We start from the raw sequence: 22,405 nt of genomic DNA, 5'->3' as shown, positions 1-22,405 counted from the left end.
GGGAAACTACAGCATCCTCCAAGTCCCTCAGATTCAAAACCTAGTACTTTTCTTCAACTCTTCTTTATTTCTAACTCTCTATATGCAATCTTCTAAAGTCTATCAATTTCACTTTTGCAACATCTCTTGAATATTGCTCCTTCTCTTCTTTGACACTTGCCACCACCTCAAGTCTAAACTATTGCAGTGTCCTACTGGTGAGTCTACCTGCCTCAGGTTTCTCATCACCACATCTTCTATTTAGCTGCTAAAGTGATTTTCCTAAAGCAAAGATCTAGTCATGTTGCTCTCTTACTGAATAAATGCCAGTGGCTCTGTATTGCCTTCAGGATCAAAGACAAAATCCTCTTGACACTCAAAGCCCTTCACAATCTAGCTCCCTCTACCTTTCCAATCTTCTTACACCATACTCTACCATATACTCTTCCATTCAGTAATACTGGCCTTTTGACTGTTCTACAAATGAGACACTCCATTTCCCACTTTCTTTGGCTTTCTCCTATTCCTGAAATACTCTCCCACTTTAACTTCACCTCCTGCTTTACAAGATTTCCTTGGCTTCCTAGAAGCCCCAATTAAAATTCCTTCTACTACAAGAATATTTTCCTAAGCCCTCTTAATTTTAGTGCCTTTCCTCTTAATTATTTTTTATCCTTTACATCCTTCTTTGTAAATGTTTGTGTGTTACCTTTCCTATTACATGGTGAGCTCCTTGAACGCAAATGCTTCTTTTTGAATCCCCAGTGCTTATCTTGACTAATTGACTGGTATTTTTTTAATTCTACAAATAAAGAACTAATGAATTAAACCCAAAAAATAAATCAGTAGAAATGACAAATTTAATTTTTCTGATCTAATTCTTTTACATATCCTGTCTAGAAATGTATAATTTGGTAAAGAGAGAGAAGTTGTTCTTGGAAATCAATTCAGAACTGTGTCTCATCAGAGAGGAAAAAATTGTAATAACTCCTTGTGACAAGAGTTATTTTTACATAACAATTCTTTTTTTTAACTCTTGCCTTCCATCTTAGTATAAATTCTAAGACAGAGCCCAGGGTCACATAGCTTGGAAGTATCTAAAGTCTGATTTGAACTAAGATCCTCCCAATTGCAGACAAAGCACTCTATCCACTGTGCTACCTAGCTGCTCAATATAACAATTCTTGATGATACACAGTTAACAGAAACAGAAACAAATTAGATGCAGCACTGAAAGTCATAATATTATTGATAGAAAATAACTTGCAAATTCTCTACTTCTTCTGTCAGGCATGGTTGCGGTAATAGTGTTCATATAAAATGTATGAAAATATGGGCTGATCATCAGGATAAATCATCAAAAAACTCTTTTGTCAAGTGCCCTTTGTGCAGGGAAGAGTTTGCACCATTAAAACTTATTTTAGATGAATTCAGAAACTCCAACACACTTGTGACAGCAGCAGAGAAAGAAAAACTTCACAAACACCTTGGAATTCCATGTAACAATTGCAAACAGTTTCCAATTGAGGGAACATGTTATAAGTAAGTATCAAAATTAATTTTAGAAATTATTCTAATATCCCATATTTTTCCAGTAAATCCAATTTAACAACTCATCTGGGCATACAACTGATTCTGCAAGCTTCTTCAAGAAGAACTCGAACTCTTGTAGATGTTACCAAGCTTGGTATGGACCCTGAAATAGATTGTGTATCTGTAAAAAGAAGTTAGAGAACACCAGGATATACTATTTTAGAGACAGAATTTAAGAAACATTGTAGGATTATAGGCAACATTGGTGGAGATAGTCAAATTATCAGTCTTTCAAAGGGAATATTAGCTTCCTAGTAGCACTGCATGTGTTTATCTCTTAGTATTTCCTATCTTTTCACCTAAGTGAAAACTATACATTCAGAGTTAATCAGCTGGGGAGCATCTACTTTGAGTAGTTCAGGACTTTCAACATTCTATCCTTACAGCTTCTTATTTCTAGTTTTTATTCCATGTAATCCTGGGACCTTAAAATAGAATTCTGAGAATAGCATCTTTCTTTGGTGCTTCATGTCTTTAATATGGAAGGTCGACTAAAAAGTGCTTCAAATTTAATCCTTCTGGTCTTTTTACTCTCTTTTCTTCCCTTTTGTGGAGGATAGGGAGATATTAAGACTTTGGCCCTAAAGTTTCTTAATCCAAGATGCATGAGCTTTTAAATACATATTTTAATAACTGACATTATTAAATGATTAATTATCTTTGTAATCTTATTTTTTATTTTATATATTTAAAACTATTATCCTTAGAAGGGACCTCATGGGTTTTATCAGACCAATAAGAGGTTCTAGTACACAGAAGAATATTAAGAAAGCCAGAGCTAAAGAGACATGACCATACTGAAGAGAATCTATGACCTGTTATAGCCCAACACCTTGAATTCAATTTTAGTCAATTGACAAACATTTATTAAGCCCTGTGTTGAGTGCCAGGAATACAAAAAACAGTTAAAACAAACCCTATTCTCAGAGTTTAGAGTCAAATGGGGGCCACAATTTGCAAATAACTATGTATAAATAAGAGAAATACAGGATAAATTAGTAATGATCGCAAAGGGAAGACATTAGCATTGAATATAGTGAAAAGTTTCTTGCATAAGGAAAGAATTTAACTGTTACTTGAAGAAAGCCAATCGATAGCAATGAGGAGGGACAAAATTCCAGGCATGAGGGATAACCAGTGAAAACTATCTGAAGCAAAAATATAACAAATCAAAAATCTCCTTGGAATACTACCATTTTTAATTGGACTATTAAAATCTATTGGCATATTCTTTTTTGTCAGCTTTACCATCTGTTTTTAAAAAGGAATTAATTTCTTGTTCAGTTCACTAAAGCATATGCTTTTGAGTTATTCTTGCTGAATATTTTGAATATGATTTTTGTTATTCTATTTTTCTTTTTTAAAAATTTCCCATCCTTTTCACAATAATCCCTTCAAATGGAAGTACTACTCTGTGTTCCTACCAACTTAATCTAATATTTATTGCTTCCTATCGTCCTATCTTGCCCTCATTCCATGCGTTTGCTCACGCTGTTAACCAGGCCACATTCTCACCTGGTAAAATGCTACTTTTTCTCCACAAACTGTATTATTCCCTCCTTTTCCATGATATTTTCCTTATTCCCTCACAAATGAAAGTGATCTCTATCCCATATTTTTATGCCACTTAGTTTATGATTTTCTTTTTCCCTTATATTCTGCTTTCTATCATACTTATTTGTGTGGGAAGACATTACACAAGATAGCAAAGCAATTCGATGGATAGAGTTCTGGACCTGGAGTTAGGAAGACCTGGGTTTAAACCAGCCTTAGACACTAACTAGCTATATGACCTTGGATAAGTCATGTAAGATTCTGTGCTTCAGTTTCCTTATGTGGAAAAAACCTACCTCTCAGAATTTTTATGAGGAGGAAATGAGATATTTAGAAAGCACTTTGCAAATCTTAAAGTTATTGTTATTGTTTGTGTACAAATAAATACACATAACTATTCTCTCATTAGACTGTAAGCTTCTTGAGGGTTCGAACTACAATTTTCATATTTGTGCCCTTGGTGCTGAGGGCAGTATCTAGCTTACAGTAGTTGATTAATAAATATTTTTTAAATTGTAAAGTATGCTACAATCCTAATTGATGATCAAATTAATAGACTGGAGAATACTATAAGATCATCTATCATAAATATATTAGGAAAATGAACCTATAAAGATTTCTAGTAATTTAGAAACAAAAAAGTATTCTGGTAATTCTTAGTTAATTAGAAAATTTTGCTTACTAGAATATTTCATATCACACTTTATCATTGTCTTATTGCTATGTGTTTATTCTTAAGGAAATTTTGTGATGTCCTTAATGTTAAAGTTGGAAGAAAAAACTATATGGTCATAATAATTATTTTCTTTCTCCAATAAAAATGCAAACTTCATAAAAATGATTAAGAATATATTGTGTTGAAGTAGCTAGTGTTGGTTCAGTCAATAGAGAGCCAGGTCTGAAGACAGGAGGTCCTGAGTTCAAATTTGGCCTCAGACACTTCCTAAGTGCATAACCTTGGACAGGTCACTTGATCCAATTGCCTAACCATTACCACTCTTTTGCCTTAGAATCAATGCTTAGTTTCAATAAGGGTTTTAAAAAGGAAAAAAAAGAATATAATGTATTTATCATTATATTTTATATTTTAATGAAGGAAGGATATGAGACATTTTTTAATTAATTTTGGTCATTTCAAAAATTGAGCATAGTCACTTTGTCATTTATATAATTTAGTGATTGTAAGCTATTCTGTTAAGCTTTCGTAGATACCATCACCTTTTCCACTTAAGTCAGAATTTATTTAACCTTTAATAAAACTCTAAAAAATATAATACTCCTTGCAGAGAGAAACTAATTTCTACCTGCCTCAGTCTCCCCGTCTCCCCTAAATTTTAATCTTTACAAGCTATTATCTCTGCTAACTTTATTTTTACATATTTGAACTAAATTCTTCTTGTTACATGCTCAATTTCATATGATATGTAAGTAATAAATTTAAAAATATTAGAAATGGCAAGAAAACATACCACATATGTAATATAACTTTTATGTGTGTTAATGTGTCTTATATAACATAAGAACTGTGTGCATGTTTATCCTCAAAACCTCCTAAGAAACATCTGTATTTTGGAGTACATTTATGTCTTTGCTACCTATCTCAGTTATTAGGTCAGTGATCTCCATACAGTTGCTATTAAATGATTGTTGATGGAATGAATAATTGCTATGTTATGCTTTGTATCTTGGATGGGGATAAGAGGAGGGAGAGGGAGGGCATGAGAACCACCAATGATAAAAGAAAGGCCTAGGGAAAAAGTATAGTGGAAAGAGTACTGAATCTGGAGTAGAAGCTTTGGGTTCAAGTTGTGACTCTGCCACTTAATTAAATTTTTTCCAGATTATATGTCTATAAAATTTTCAACAATCATTTTCTGACATTTTACAATCTATGTTCTCTCCATCCCTTCAAACTGCCCCCCCAGGACAGCAGGTATTATGATATTGTTTGTACATATGTTATCATACAATTAATATTTCCATGTTTATCGTGTTGTGGAAGAAGACATATTGCTTACAGTAGTGAAAAATTTGTGGAGGAAATAACATGAAGAATGATAAGCTTCAATCTGCATTCACACTCCATCAGCTTCTTCTATGGCAGTAGATAGCCTTTTCCAACATGAGTCCCTTGGAGTTGTGCCAGGTCCTTGCAATGCTGATAATAGTTGTCATTCACAGTTGATCATCATGCACTATTATTACTGGACTATACCACTTACCATATATGTCATTTCACCTCCAGAAATGTTTCCTCATCTGAACCATGAGAGGATTTGATAAGATTATCTCTAAGAGTCTATTCCATTCTATCTATGACCTATGACATGATTGGCTTTGAGTTCTGATATTCTGCTACTTTGAATTATTATCTTTATACAGATAACTCTGAAATCTATAAAACCATCCCTCTCCTAATCTTCATTCTCATGCCATCATATATCTTAGAGACATTTCAACCAACTTATTACACTCTCTTTGGTCCAGCTAAACTGGCCACCTTGTTTTTCATACATTATATAACCTAATACCATAGGAAGAGAGAAGATTATTAGGGTGAAAATAGTCATTGAAGATTTCATGAAGAGGGTATGCTTAAGACTGACCTTTAAGAAAGGGTAAGATTTAGAAAATCAGTGAGGAAAGAACTTTACAAGAAGACTATCAGATATGCTACTTAATCAGAAACCCATCTCCATGCCTTTGCAAAGGTTATCTCAATGCCTGAAATCCATTTGTTACCTCTACCTCTTAGAATCCCTTCTTGTCTTTAAAGTTTAGCTTCAGCGCCACCTTTTCCATGTGGCCCTTTCATGATATTCTCTTCTGTGAGTCTTCCTCTTCCCCCTCAAAAAAATAAAACCATATATATATATACATATATGTATATATGTATATATATATATATATTTTGCTTCTACTTATATATACACATGTTGGTTTTTTTGGTGAAATGTAAACGCTTTGAGTAGAGACAATCATGTTTTGTATTTGTATATCCAGCACCTAGCATAGTGTGTCACACAGCAGGCATTTAATAAATACTTATTGACTGGTTGATTGAAAAGCAATAAAGAGGGGCAGCTGAATGTAAACCTTTAAATAGATCTTAGAATTATCATGAAAGAATTCAGGATATAATGAAGATGTTTAAACCATTGCTTTATGTAGGTGAGGGATAGATCAAAGGTGACATAAAAAAATTTTAGAAAGCTATAAACAGAGGTGAATTTTTTGCCATGGTGACCCACAAAATAGGCAGAAATGCAAAATAGCCATCAGTTCTGCAGGGATAGTGATGTAACATTGAAAATAGGGGCAGAGGCTACTAAGAATTACATAGTTCTTAGACCATCAACTAACACTGACTTAATTGTTAATATTCTCAGAGTGAGTTGACATATCGCAAGAAGAAGCAGACTGTATCCATATAAAATGCTACATCCCTGCTCTAAATGAATGCTACACTAATATTTCAAAGATATAAAAAGATTCATGAAGATATATAAAAAGATTCATGAAGATATATTGAATGAATCCCCTATGGAGGGTTTATGGAAACATTTGGGAAAGAATTATAGAGATTAAGAGCTCAGTTATATAACCTATGCTAGTGGAAGAAGGCCCCCAATCATCTATGTGATTATGATTATACACACATATATACTTATGTATTCCCTGGAGCTAATATATATTAGAGAGGGAGAGACTAGCATTTGCACTATCTAATGATTAGTAAAGAGCTATGATTGAGAAGTATGCGGATAAGATCTTATATCAGGAGATCCAGCTATGACAAACCCAACACTTTTTCTATAAATGTAGTTGGTTATTCAACTAAACCAACCCTCAAGTTTTCTCACATAAAACATAAATAAATAAGACTCACTGGTGATCTCACAATGTGTGCAAAGAACTTTGTAAACCTTAGAGTACCACGTTGTTACTATCAGAATACAACTAATTAAAAGATAAAGGAATAATCAGTTTTATCTAGCATTGTACTCTATCTAATGATTAAAGATAATAATGTTCCTGGTTTGGTAGAGACAGCCCCAGGTTTGTATCTTACTTCCAATACTTACTAGTGGAGGATTAAAAATCCCTATAGTTCTTACCTCAAACAGTTGTTGTGAGATTTACATGAGATAAAATTCTGAATAGGCTTTGCAAACTAAAGGGCTTTATAAATGTCAACAATTTTACTGTTGTAGGATTTTATTATTATAAATTATCTTTATTTTAATTATCTTTATTAATTTACTTTAATTTATTTTATTTATTATATATAGGACATCTCCATTTAAGCCCAGTTGGTCATCAATTAGTTAAAAGTCTAAATCATTAGTTTTGTTGAACAACCATTGAAACATGCTCCAGGGAAGAGTAAAGGTACAAGGACTTTGTTTGTTGGTGCTTTGTATTAGTCTAAGATACAAATTTTTCACTTCCAATATTCTTCAGTATGAAATTGAGCAACAGAATTGTTTTATAGCTCTTCCTAAGTGGTCAAAGAATGACATTATCATCTGTGTAAAGTGAATTTTGAGAATATTACAACACATATATTTATATGTAATACCTTAAGTGATCCAAAGCCAAATATACCTAAATTTTAGATCAAAGATTATTTCTTCATTGATGCTCTTCTTTAATGTGAACATTAAGAGCCAAGTATAAACAGTAAGAAAGAAAAAAGTGAATATAATAAAAGCAAATGTCATTTATCTACTTATTGGGAAATATAATCAATAAGAAATATTGATTATATTTCTTATTGATTATATCTTGAGATAGTGTGGCTTAGTTTATAAAGAGTTAGCCCCAGAGCTAGAAAGACTTGAATTAAAATCCTGGGCATGACATAAATTGGCTTGTGACTCTAGACAAGTCACTTAGCCATTCAATGTTTTAGTAAATGCTCTAAGACTAAGCTACAAAAAGGATATTGATCCTCCACAGGTTTAGAAGTTTCCTCCTCTAGGAGTTCCCTATACTAATGAAATCATAGGTCCAAGCCATATCCTATATTGTCTTTAATGGAAATTCATTTAGATGGATTCATGAGCTGGTTAGTGGGCACCTATGCTCTTTATGTCATCTCTAATTTAGATTTTTCAGAGGTCATAGTTTTCCATGAGTCCAAGACATAGATCATCAAAAAAATAGTAAAAAAGATGAGCTTTTAAGCAGTGAAACACTTTGAAATACCTATATATTTTCCAAATTTTATACAATATGATCTCCTGTTCAATTCTGGGCCCAATTCACTATTTGTGGTGACTTGCCTTTTTGGTATATGATTTGTTCAGCACCTACCAACTTAGATGCCTTCAATATCACTTTAAAAAATACTCATTATTAAGATATAAAACTCTAGGTAATAATCCCAAAGCTGGATAGGCATACATTAAAAATAGTTAAATAATGTCAATTAATTGAAAGGAAACAATACAATAATGGGGAATCTGATTTCTAATTGGGTGAAAAATTAGGGACTTTACAATTTGGGAGGTAGAGAATAAACAGGAACAATTCCCTGAACTCAAGAAAAGAAGTGCTCCATTCTCTCCACACACAACCCCCCAAGTATCTGTAAACAATCAAAGGAATATGGAAACAATAGCTGCCTGATCAGTATTGGGCCAATTTTCAGATAAGACATATAGGTTGCTCATGGTGGACAATAAAGAGAAACTCCTTACATCAGCCTTAAGATCTGACTCCATTTCTGGTTAACATAACCTATGTCCTTGAGTAAGGGTCTCTAAACACCAGGTACAAGTGGTTCAATTTCCCAACAACATGGAGCTAGGTTCAAACAATGCAATTAGGTTTTCTCCTCCCAATTCCCATAATTGAATAAACTTTTCTCAAAAGATAGAATTTGACCTAGACCCATAACTGAATAGAAAGGAAACTAAACTAGCTCCAGAATTGAGTCTTAAGTTGGAGTCAGTGTGGTTCATTCGATTCCCACATTGAACCCTTTGCTGTCCTAATCCCCTCAATTTCTTTAATTTTCTTACCCAACAAACCTAGGAGATAGGCCCTATTATTATTCCCATTTTGACAGTTGAGGAAACTGAGATAGACAGTAGTTAAGTGACTTACCCAGGGTCACATGAGTATTTAGTGTCTGAGGCAAGATTTGAACTCAGGCCTTCCTAATTCCAGGTCGGCCTCTATTTACTGCACTTCCTAACTGCTATTTTAAAAGTCTTCACCCATATTCACCTGTTCCTATCTCTGAACTGAAAAAAAAATAAGTATTCAGGTACATTTTGGCCTAATCTGAAGATTATTTAGTTCTTCAGAGTTTATTTCTTCATCTTCAATACTAGAATATGAATTATAATTGTTTTCAAATTAATCTGTCTGCTTGTATTTATCATTAGGAATGTTAAGTCAAATGACAAAAATTTCCATAAAATAATGTTAGTTGTTGCCTTTGGACACATGATGAAGACAACTCTGCCATCTCCTTTATTTGCCTTTCTAAGAAGAATCTTTCTATTATTTCTATTATTATTTCTATCTTCCTATTGAGCTACAATTATATTCTGTACTTGAATCCTAATTTCATTACACTTAAATGTGTAACATACTGGATAGGGAATTGGCTTCAAAATGAGGAATATTTCATAATGGCATAAAAATGATCTGGGCTAATGATAGCAGGATACAAGCTTTAGAATATTCTTACAAATTGGAATGGTCTCCCAAACAGACTTTCTGCAATCTAGGCAAAATGGATTAATGTTTATAAAAATATAAATTGCCTAGATTAACAGAAGAGGAACTAGAATATTTAAATAATCTTGTATCAGAAAAAGAAATTAAATAAGCTCATCAAGGAACTCCCTAAGAAAAAATCCCCAGGGCAAGATGGATTCTATCAAACATTTAAAGAACAACTAATCCCAATACTCTACACACTATTTGACAAAATAGGCAAAGAAGGAGTCTTACCAAATTCTTTTTATGCTACAAATATGGTACTGATTCCCTAGCCAGGAAGGCCAAAAACAGAGAAAGAAAACTATAGACTAATCTCCTTAATGAACATGGATGCAAAAATATTAAATAAAATACTAGCCAAAATACTACAGCAAGTTATCACAAGCATTATTCAGTATGACTAGGTGGGATTTATACCAGGAATGCAAGGATGGTTCAATATTAGGAAAACCGCCCACATAATCAAACATATCAACAACCAAACTAATGGAAACCACATAATTATCTCAATGGATACAGAAAAAGCCATTAACAGAATACAACTCCCATTCCTACTGAAAACAACAAAGTTCAGGAATAAAAGGGCCTTTCCTTAAAATAATAAGCAGTATTTATTTAAAAAAAACCATCAACAAGTATCATCTGCAATGAGGATAAATTAGAAGCTTTTCCAATAAGATCAAGAGTGAAGCAGGATTGCCCATTATCACTACTACTATTTAATATTGTACTAGAAATACTAGCCATAGTGATTAGAGAAGAAAAAGAAATTGAAGGGATCAAAGTAGGCAACAAGGAAACTGAACTATCACTCTTTGCAGATGATATGATGGTATACCTAGAGAATCCAAGAAAATCAACTAAAAAGCTAGTAGAAATAATAATTAAAGCAAAGTTGCAGGGTACAAAATAAACCCACATAAATCACCAGCATTTCTATATATTTCCAACAAAACTCAGCAGCAAGAGTTAGAAACTCCATTTAAAATCACTCTAGACAACACAAAATACCTGGGAATCTACTTGCCAAGACAAATTCAGGAATTATGTGAACATAACTATAAAACACTTCACACAAATAAAACTAGATCTAAACAATTGAAAAAAACATTAAATGCTCCATGGGTAGGACAAGGTAATATAATAAAAATGACAATCCCACCAAGCAGACTTTCTGCCACCATGCAAAGAGCAGCCTAGAAATGGTAATTCTTAAAAGAGTGGACTAGAAGCGATGAAAGATTTCTTTTCAAGTCTCATTACTGGCACATACTAGGTATGTAACCTTAAATATATCATTTAATAGTAACTATTCTAGGCAACTCTGTAAGATCCTTAAGTTGCAATAAAAGGTGCTCACTTCCACTGGTAGAAGCTTCCTCACCCAGGAGTCCTTACACGGTGAGAAATCTCAGACCTAGTTCCTCTTTCTATGCCTAAGAATGTGAATCTGTATATGATTCAATTCTCCTACAGTACCTCTCCTCATTGGACTTCAACAACAATAACAAAACAAATCAAACAAATTCAGAGCACTAATCATTAATGTAATTACATTAAAATTGATTCTTAATACCCTCTGACCCCCTTTGCCCAGGGCCTTGTGAAAATCTCTAAAGGGATGGAGAGCATTTTCTATTTTTATGTGCTTCTTTGAACACCAGTCAAAAAACTTCACTTCTACTCCATCCACTCTTTTAACGATTACTCTCTCTGCATTGCATCAGAACCAGTCTGTTTAGAAGCTCATTACAGTTTGGTAGAACATTCTAGAGCTTGTATCATGCTATTATTACTCTAGATCGACTTTGTGCCATGATGAGACATTGTAAGAGAACTTTTGATATCAATTGAAAATTCTATTTCCACCAAAAAGGGTAAATTCTCATCTGTATTTTTCATACCAATGAATAGATGTATTTCTTTACTCTTCAGAGTGTTAGTTCAACAGCTTTGAATGAAATCAGGAGTCAATTGACGTTTTTAAAAATATCTTGTAAAAGTTTGAATTTCAGCATTTTGGAGGGACCTGTTGAAAAATTACATGCTAAACTGTTTCATTTTTTTAACCAACAAGTGTTTATTGAATACTAGCCACCTAGTCCTCACTGTGTCAAACAGGATATTTGTCCTTGATAAACATAATCAGTTATTCCTGATCTTTAATAACATGGATGAAACAATTAATGAACAAATTAAATGGAAAGGAATGCTAAGAATATTTGGTAAATGCCAAATGTTAATTTAATACTATAGGAATTGAGATTAATGAGGACAAAAATAGTTTTAGAAGACTTCATAGAGGAAGGCTTGAGCCAGGCCTTGAAGAATGACTAGGATTTGGAAAAGTGAGGAAAGAGCATGCTAGGAAAGCTATCAGACAAACCATTTAATCATAATTTTACAAAACATCTGGCTCTAGCATTTTCTTTCTTTTGGTATTTTTAGGTGCACTGAATGTACTGAATATCACCTATGCCACGAATGTTTTATTAGTTGTTACCATCCTGCACATATTTTTATCTTTCGACAGGTATAGTATTCATCTCAAACATTTATTATGTTCTCAGTATAGGGTCCATTGGCAGTCCAAAATTTCATTTGAATTGCAATGATGAATTGCAATGCAATTTTTAATTAAAGTCTAATATAATAAAAAGACATAGAGAAAGGGCAGGGAAGGTAAAGGAAGAAAAGAGGTTTGTCATCAAGTATAAGGACTAATCAAAGAATGATTAGTAGTAAGGAAAAAGGCAGGATAAAATTGCTTTTATAGATCACAATAGAATAAATGACACATACTAAAAATAATAATATTGAGAAAAGTTGACTGATAATAGGATTTCCAAGCTGTAGTTTTATTCCTTCTTTGATCTTTCATTTCTCCCCAGCACAGCATTAAATAACACTTTTTAGTGTCTTTATCATTCCTTACCAGTCTTAGTATTTTCATAATGTCAGTACTCCTAGCCTTATTCTTACAAAATCATCTCATACTTTTGCATTCATCCTCACCTACTTTTGCTTTCATTTTCTACGAAATATGACTTTTAAAATCTGAGGTAGTTGATGAAGCCCATATGTATTCACTTCAGTGTTTCTAAATACCCCCATTTCCTCCTTATTAGAATCATTTTTCTATGTCTTCAGATTTTTTTTTTAGTTTCTTGTTCCTGTTGGCTTCAACACTGTAGAATTTTAGGGGCATAGGAATCTATCCTTTCTCTGAACCTTTTAAAATCTATTCCCTTTCTGAAACCTAACATGTATATTTGACTATTCTACCTTTAATTTCCATTACACTTTCCCAAATGCAATGGTCAGTTCCACTTAAGAATTATTTCCTACATTACTTCTTTCACCCTTTGAAGATGAAGTTACCATTAGGACAAGTCAATGGCTTTTCTGTTTTTGTAAGAGAGGTGATTTCAGATGATGTCTAAATAATTTAGCTCCCCCACTCACACACCTCTACTATATCATTCCAGACTAAGAAAGGAAAGTTTCTATTTGACTGGAAATTTAGAATAGTGCTTTCTTCTACTTGCAAAATATTATCAAATATCAAATGGTGATAAACAATATCTGCCTTCTATTCTTAGATAAAAAATAAAATATGAATATAACCAAGATAATTTTATAATAATTACATCATGGTTTTTAATAGTTTATCTTAAAATAAACTATGGTACTACAACTCTGTGTTGCAGTGTTAGAAATCTTTAAATTGAAATATGATGTAAAAAAATAATACTTAGATTAGGAAAGAAAAAACTTTACTAGATATCTAAATGTTTGATAATTAATTTCCCATCACTAGTTTTTAACCATAAAATTTATATAGAAAATGTTCCCTGAATTACAAAGTAATCATCTCTTTTTACTCAACATAGAAGAGAAATCAAAGGTGGAAATCACTGGAAAAATTTTCAGGATTATGTGATTTACGGAGATCCATAAAAAATCTAGAACTTAAAAATCAGACTGAAAAAGAGATGACAAACTTTGAAAAAAGGTAAGAATGATATTCTACGTAAAATCAGTCCAGAAAATTGATTATCATCTATGAATTCTCTCAAATAATTTTCCCCAATTTGATGTATTACAATATTGTTTTTGAGATTGGCCTTTCCAGAAGGTGAAAGAATCCTTATTTTTGGATTTTCCTGAACAAATAATTAGGTTAATAATGCTTAAAGAATAATCAATTCAATAAATGGCTCATCTGTTAAGTTTTTTCTTTCCTATTGTTGAAGAAGAAAGGAAAACAGTACTTTTACCCCAAAACCTATTTCTATGAGATAGAGGGCCTGCCACACTTACACTTATTCTTATTCCTCTTTATATTTATACTTCAATGATATAGAACTCCATCAGTGTTCATTGTTCTTCTACTAATACAGATTGAATCCCTTCTATGATTTAATATGCTGTCTTTGAGCATGACCATAGCTGAAACATTAATTACCCAATGGTCAACCAGATGATAAACCAGGAGTTATAATCAATAAAATATAAAAACTACCCCCAAAATTTCTTGGGGAACTAATATAAACCTAAGTAAAATTATGAAAAAGGTAAGCATTTATATTCAAATATGTATACAAATATTTATATGTGATATGTGTTTATACATATATACACATATGTATTGCATATATAGATTTTAATAAATGTTTTTTATTTGAAGTATAATAAAATTACTCTCCAAATCATACCTCTTAGAGTTTTTCTATCTCCCCAAGTAGTGTTAGAACTGTATTGTTCAAGAGAAGAAATATAGTAGGTTTATCAAACTTTATGATTCATTTAATTTTATTGTCTTCAATTAAAAAAATCTGAGAGTAATAATTAGCATTGTTTTTAGATATGAGGGTCAGCATGGTAGCAGGAGTATTTGATAAAATGTGTTCATATATCAGTATTTATACTTCCATGTTTCTTTTTGTTTTAGTATCGTTTGCACACCAAAGCATGTAGTAAAATCACTACCACTCATATTAATTACAAAGCACAGTAAGCTGCTTGCTCCAGGTCACCAGTGTCGACTTTGTTTGAAGGCATTTTATCTTGGTCAGCATACAAGAGTATTATCATGTAATCACAAGGTAAAGATAACTTAGTAATAGTCCATATAATTTTGGTCAACCTTGTCCCTTCAACTCAAGATTTCAAGCTCCATACATAGCCAAATACAGTAGTGATTTAACAATTATTTCAATTATTGGGGTTATGCTAGAAAGTATACAGAGTGAATAAGTAGAATAGAAATGGAAAGTTCAAAATATTTATTAAATTTTACAGAAATATGATGCTAAGATTAAGCACAGAGCTGTAATCATAGAATCTTGGAACTGAACGGACCTAAGAGATTAGAAGAATTTCCCATCCTCTAAAAGAGGATTTTGAATGATGATTAATCTTTCAGACCAACCAAATGAAATTAGAGTTCAAGGTTTTGGTCCTACCTTATTGCTATTCTGAATCCATTTAAATGAGACTGTTTAATACTTGGAATTTTTTATCTTATGAATTTGTAAATGAAAAATAGCCTCTGTCGTGGCATGAAAATACATGCTTTTAGACACTACTACTAGGGAGGTTGAGGCCAATGGTTTGAGTTGGGAATCCTGAGCTTCATTAGGACTAAAGCCAATTGTGTTCGTAGTAAGTCCAGCATTAGTGTGGTGAGCCCATGAAAGCAGGATTACGGGGCTGCCTAAGGAGGGACACATCAGGCCCAAACTGAAAATGGGATAGGCCAAATCTTCCTTGGCTATCAGTAGTAGGGTGAGGTCTATGAGTGGTCAGTATACTAATAGCCTGAGTGAGATAAGGAGTCTTAGTCTCCCTTCTCCCAAAAAAAGAATATGAATGTGTATATGTGTATATAATTATAAAATATGGGTACCTGTGTGTTATATGCATATGCAAATGCAAATATGTATATATACATTCATATGCATACATAAATACAAATCTACATGTACACAATGTATATGTATGTTATATAAATGTAGGATAATTATTGTACCATTTGAACTAAACCAAGAGTATGAAATTCTTTTATAATTTTAAACTTTTATTAATTTCTGCATTTAATTGGAATTAACCATTTAAAAATTTATATTGAGCCTTTAATATGACCTGCAAAAAAGTATCTATCAGATGATGCTAAATGTAATCAGTATATAAAATGATAGCTTCAAATTATATGTTAAAGGGCTTGGCTTATCTTAGCAAAAATCTTGAACATATCTCCTTAAGAGATATACTTTTAGTATTTGTTTAATATGTTATTCATGTTTTGATAAGGTTGAAAAGACTTTATATTATATTATATATTATATATTTTAATATATATTTATGTTATATATTAATGATAATTATAATCAAATTATTACAACTCTAACTTATTTTTTTTAAGTTTCATAGGAAATGCATTGATGATTGGTTACTAAACATATGTAATTCGTGCCCTATTGATGGCCAAACTGTCTATAACCCCTTAGTCTGGAAAAATTCACTGATTAATGAGAACGGACGAAAACCGGTACCTCAGACAGCTATCACTCATCAGTCAAAGCAGGTATATCCAGAACTTTTTATACCTGGCACTGGATTGCTCTTTAAAGAAGGCAAATTTGACCATTTACCTGACAAATCTAAAAATCATTTTGAAAAACTCAATAATCAAGATTCAACAGATTTGAATGAGAATTTTACAGTAGATAGTCTATGCCCTTTGCAATCAAGTGATTCAAATTCAAGTAATTTCATCTTTGATTATAAAATTAATCACCATTTCCCTAGCCTTCTTCAGGATTTATCCCTTAGTGCCACTGGGAAAAAGTCATCTCGAACTTTTCTTCCATCTATTACCAAGACTGGAATGTATAGCAAACCTGGAAGCCCATTTGTCAATAGAAAATTATATCACCCTGAACAAAAATCAAAGAAAAACAAAGAGCCTCAGCATGTGAGCCATACTACACTGAAGAAAATTCTTGCCAGTAAAATAAGAATTGACCATGAAAATTCAGATGCTACATTTTCAGGGAATTTAAACAATATGGCAAACTGGAGTACAACGAACCCTAGCTCATCTAAAAAGGAGAATAATACGGGAAAAATCAGACGAAACCATGGTCTCTTATCAAGAAGGCCTATGTCAAGTACTTTAAATACTAATGGTCAAGAATTGTCTTTAATAATGGAAGGAGTTCCTTTTTGCAGAAGTTAATATTGAGTGCACGTCCAAAAACATGTTCTAAGATTAATATATATGTATCATTATATTATAATATAATATATAACAAATATATATTAATAATATATATAACTGATATGTTTCCTCTATGTAATAGACATATCTAGTTATCTGTGAATAATGTTCCACACTGTTTATTCTACTACAGATAATTTAAACAACCTAGTCCCTAATAAAAATAAATATTTGGATATTCTGATGAGAAAATTTTAAGAAAAATGATTTTAGATCATTATAAAATATGAATTATTCCCAGAGTTTTTGATCATTTCAGTGATTACTTGGGTTGGTTTTACTTAAATAAAGGAAATACACTTTCTTGGAATGAGTTACTTATTTCAGGTATCTTAAATTGTTATGTGATATGCAAGTAATTTTTCCCAGTAATAGAATTTGTTCTTTGCATCTTTAATAATAATGTGAATACAGAATACACAGACACACACACACACACATATATATATGTATATAGTGCCATAGAAGAATTAGGATGTGAAGTTTTATAATAATTTTTGCCTTGAAGCATTATGTTTATAAAATAAATGAAAATAAAATCTAGCCATCATGCCTTACTTTTTTGTATTTTTGTAGTCTGTATTATATCTATAACTGTATTTTATTATTTTGTATGGATTTACTAGATTTACACCATGGGATTCATTAAAATGACCAGCATCAGAGAGTATTTTTTTTTGGTTCAGAAATGAAGGGTCAAAATATTTTGTTTAAGGGATGCTACTGTCACATTTTAGTTTTATTTCTTCTCTCTAGTTTACCAGATTTTCACAGCTTTTCATTTTCTAAGATATTAACCAATTTCTATTCCCAGGAAAGGGGAAAATGTTATCTGGAGATTCTCATTCTCAAGATATAGTTTGGACTAGTTGGACACTGATGTCCCTTTCAACTCTGAGATTTAGAAAATCAATTTAGCCATTAAGATGTTGATGGAAGGAATAGATATGAGATCAGATATAGACTTCTTCAATTGTTATTTAAAGGCCTTCATAATCTGACTCCAATTACCATTCAAGACTTACTACACATTACTCCTCTTCACACACTCTACAGTCTGGACAAATTGGTCTGTCACTGTTCCTCATATAACATTCCATCTTTGTGCCTTTCCATGGACTTCCTCCATATGTAAATTATACTCCCTCCTAACCTCTGCCTCTTAAAAACTTTGGTGCTCTTGAAAATTTAACTCAAGTGCCACATCTTACATAACATCTTTCCAGATCCTCCTAGCTTCTATAATTCCTTCGAGTCCCCAGGTACTCCTTCTTTTATTTAGTTTGTATGTGTATGTATATGTACACACACATAGACAGATGTGTAAATAATGTCACAGTTTTATTAAATGTAATCTGCTTGAGGATAAAGAATATTTCATTTTTCTCTTTGTATTCTCCTTGCCCAGCCCAATGCCCAATTGGCCAATACAAAGTAGGTAGGTAAATAATACATGTTTTTCAGTTGATCGATTGATTGATTGACTAATTGAAAATAATCTCTAGTCTAAACATACACTATCTAAGATAGAGCATAACCTTTTTTGAGTTGTAAACCTCTGACTGGATTCCTTTTCTCAATATTTTTAAATAAAGAAAATACATAGAAATTACAAAATAAATCAATTCAATTTAGAGTTATCAAAATGTTAAAATAAAGACTCCAAAGTAAAGAACACATTTTAGGCTACTGCACCAAGTTCTTGTACCATTTACTAAGATACAATCAGAATGGGTATATGACCTAGGCATAAAGGGAGATAGCATAAGCAAATGAGAACAGGGAACATAATACGCAACAGATTTGTGGAAAGCAGAAGAATTTACAAATAAGAAGTAAAAAGCACTGTGAGATGTAAAATGAATCATTTTGAGTACATTAAAAGTTTTATACAAATTAAAAATACAAGATTAGAAGGCAAGCACTAAGTTGGGGGAAGGGATTTTAGAAAAGTTTCTCAGAAGTCTCATCTTGAATATATAAGGAACTTTGTCAAGTATATAAGGATATGAGCCATTCTTCAATTGATAAATGGTCAAAAGATATGAACAGACAGTTGTTGGATGAAGAAATCAAAGCTATATATAACTATATGAAAATGCTCTAAATATTGGTTAGATAAATACAAATCAAAACTACTACAAGATATCATCTCACACCTATCAGATTGGCTAAAATGATAAAAAGGGAAAATAACAAATTAACAAATGTTGGGTGGATACAGGAAAATGGGTACACTACTACACTATTGGTAGAACTATAAGATGATCCCACCATTTTGGAATTATGCCCAAAATGTTACAAATCTATGTATCCCTTTTAACCCAGCAATGTTACTTACAGAATTATTCCCTAAGGTATTCAGGGGAAAAGGAAAAAAAAACCCCTCTATATTCCAGAATATTGATACCAACTCTCTTTGTGGTAGCAAAGAATTGGAAATTGAAGGAATGCCCTTTGGGGCATTGGGAAATGGCTAAACAAATTGTGGCATATGATTGTAATGGTCTACTTCACTATAAAAAACGAGGAGCAGATTAATTTTGGGAAATCATGGAAATATTTACATGAAATTATGAAGAATTAAATGAGCAGAACCAAGAGAACATTATATACAGCAACAGAAATATTATTTGAAGACTTACTTATGTATGCCAATCTCCAGAAAAAGAACTGATAAATAGAAATAAATAGAACATAGTATATGTATATATCTTTTTTTTTTGCCAAATTATGCTTTCTCTAAAAGGGAGGGGGGAGGAGGGAATTAATTGGACACATTAATATTGCAAATAATCAAATAATAAACATTAAAAACAGTTTAAATCTAGCAAAAACAAAATATGAAAAGTTCAAGAAAATGAAAAAGAAAAGCTCCCTGTCCAGGGTTAGCAAAAACAGAAGAAATGAGAAAGCTATTAGGTGGGAACTCTAGAAATCCCAAGGAGTAACAGTGACCATTATGATATTAGTGTTCAAATGAATACATCCCAGGCCTAGAGGATGAGATCCATAAAAACCAAGATATCAGAGAGGGTCCTGAAAAGTCAGTATCCTGGAACTTCAAACATCCCAGGACACCTAATCTCAGGAGGTTAGAGATCATAAAAGTAACCCAGCATGCAAGATCTGCCACTTCAAAAGCACAGCCATGGCCTAAATTCCTAACTTAGGAACTAAATCTGGAGAAATGAATAAACATCCACCATAATAAAAAAAATTATTAGAAATCTAACATCTACAAAAAGAATAGATTTTCAATAAAAAATAATATAAATACCTAGAAGTAATGAAGCAAAAATATTAAAAATGAAATAGGTGGCCTAGTGGATTGAGAGTCAGGCCCAGAGACAGAAAAGTCCTGGTTTCAAATCAAATCCCAAATGCTTGTGGTGTGACCCTAGGCAAATTACAGCTCCTACTGCTTAGCCCTTACTGCTTCTCTGCCATGGAACCAATACATCATTTTGATTCTAAGATGAAAGGTAAGGTGCATTTTTTAATTATATAAAATATATTGTGGAAAGAATTAGAAGGAAAATAGCTAAGAAAAACCAAGTGACAAATCCTATCCAAGAAATAGATTTTATGTAAATTAGAATAGGCCAAAAATAGTCCAAGAAGAAATATCAGAACAGTATAATTTTTAAAAGAGAATGTTTTAAATTATATCTAATATAAAAAACAATTTCCCTGAAAAAAGGGTCAAAAATAAATTTAACAATCAGAGGACTCCCTGAAAAAATATTTTTTTAAAAAGACACTATCTTGCAAAAAAAATCAAAAATGAAAACTGCCTAGATATATTTATTAGAAAAAAGACAGCAAACACAGAATTCACTGATCATCTGCTAAAAGAAACTGCAAAATGAAAAGTACCAAGAATGTCATAAACAAAACTCAGAGCTCACATATCAAAGAAGAAATTCAATAAGCATCCAAAAATAAAGTTCAAGTACAGGGAAAATGCATTCACTATCATATAAGATCTGACACCTTCTCCAGCAATCCTAGAATATTATAATCCAAAAGATGAAAGAAACCCTAAAGTCTTTAATCAAGAATAACTTGCCATACAAATCCAAGTATAATGCTACAGGGGAAAAAATAGAAAATAGAACTTATCTGTCAAGCATTTCTTATGAAAAGACCAGAGTCAAGTAGGAGCTTTGAAATAACAAGCACCAGAGTCCTGAGAAGCCTAGAAAGGCAAATTTATTTGAGTAAATGAAAGGAACTATAGGATGATGTAGTGCTGACATTCTAATAACGGGAGAAAGAATAAATATCCTTTCAGAACCTTAATATCTTCAAATGGTACTGGAGTTAATTTTTTTTAAATATTGGAAGATGAACTACTTATATTTTGAGGGTTTTGAAAGGAGAAATATGAGTGAAAAGAGGCAGTCATTAATGCAGAAAAAGTAGTTGTGCTTGCTTTTTTCTCATAATTGAGGTGGTTGAGAGTATGAAGATGCTCACAAGGAACGGAGACAATGATTATCAGACAGACTTCATCTGAAATGGACAAAGGAAGTTTGGACAAACATCACCTTTTGTCTGTGGAAATATGCCAAATTGAAAAAAGCATGGATGAAGGCTACTAGAGAATAAAAGGAATAATACAAGGGAAGGAATAGGAACAAGCCAAACCAACTCCTGATTCTGAAGGAAGTTAAAGGGTTAAGAGTAAATAGAATATTATAGTGAAAGAATTATAAATGTGAAAAATACAGAAAAGCACAGAAAGATGTTCCTGAGTCTAAGACATACCAATGTAGAATGAAGTAAACAGAATCATGAAAATAACATATATAAAAATTACAGTGACGTAAACAAAGAATAAAAATTCTTAAAAAGTGGATGTTGCAAAATTATAAAGAACAAGCACAATGTGTTAAAATTGTATCTTGTTCTGGTCCTTCTAACAATCACTCTCATCCTTTTAGTTAGTTATGATTAACTGGTAGAAGTAATAATAGCTGGAAATAAGACTGCAAAGGGAACCTAAAAACTACAGATTTTCCCATAGATCAAAGGAGCATAGTTTGTAGACTGCAATGTATTTACTAAAATTTACATTTTGAGACCATGTACTAAATAATGAGAAGACAGTTTGCTTTCGGGATTTTTTGATGCTATGATCTGCAAATCTTAAATAAGCTCCAGTCATTCATAGTAAGACCACTGGAACACAAAATATTGCCGATAGCTTCAAAATGATATGAATATATTGATAAATTAGCCCCAAGA

At 32.1% G+C, this 22,405-nt stretch overlaps 1 protein-coding gene across 2 annotated transcripts in view; it reads left to right on the top strand.

The window, feature by feature from the left end:
* The window catches only part of ZSWIM2 (zinc finger SWIM-type containing 2), a 33,491-nt gene extending 15,782 nt beyond the window's left edge, over nucleotides 1-17,709 (top strand). For both annotated transcript variants that reach the window (XM_001378213.4, XM_056794107.1), the window contains 5 exons: nucleotides 1,270-1,521; nucleotides 12,316-12,400; nucleotides 13,761-13,882; nucleotides 14,822-14,975; nucleotides 16,295-17,709. In XM_001378213.4, the coding sequence (XP_001378250.1) occupies nucleotides 1,270-1,521; nucleotides 12,316-12,400; nucleotides 13,761-13,882; nucleotides 14,822-14,975; nucleotides 16,295-17,110 (1,429 nt within the window). In that variant the 3' untranslated portion in view covers nucleotides 17,111-17,709. The remainder of the gene's footprint in view (nucleotides 1-1,269; nucleotides 1,522-12,315; nucleotides 12,401-13,760; nucleotides 13,883-14,821; nucleotides 14,976-16,294) is intronic.
* Nucleotides 17,710-22,405: the final 4,696 nt, after the last annotated feature.

Source organism: Monodelphis domestica, chromosome 4, assembly GCF_027887165.1.
Source record: "Monodelphis domestica isolate mMonDom1 chromosome 4, mMonDom1.pri, whole genome shotgun sequence".
Taxonomy (NCBI): Eukaryota; Metazoa; Chordata; class Mammalia; order Didelphimorphia; family Didelphidae; genus Monodelphis; species Monodelphis domestica.
Note: the sequence above shows the minus strand (reverse complement) of the source record. Positions and strands in the feature narration are given on the sequence as shown.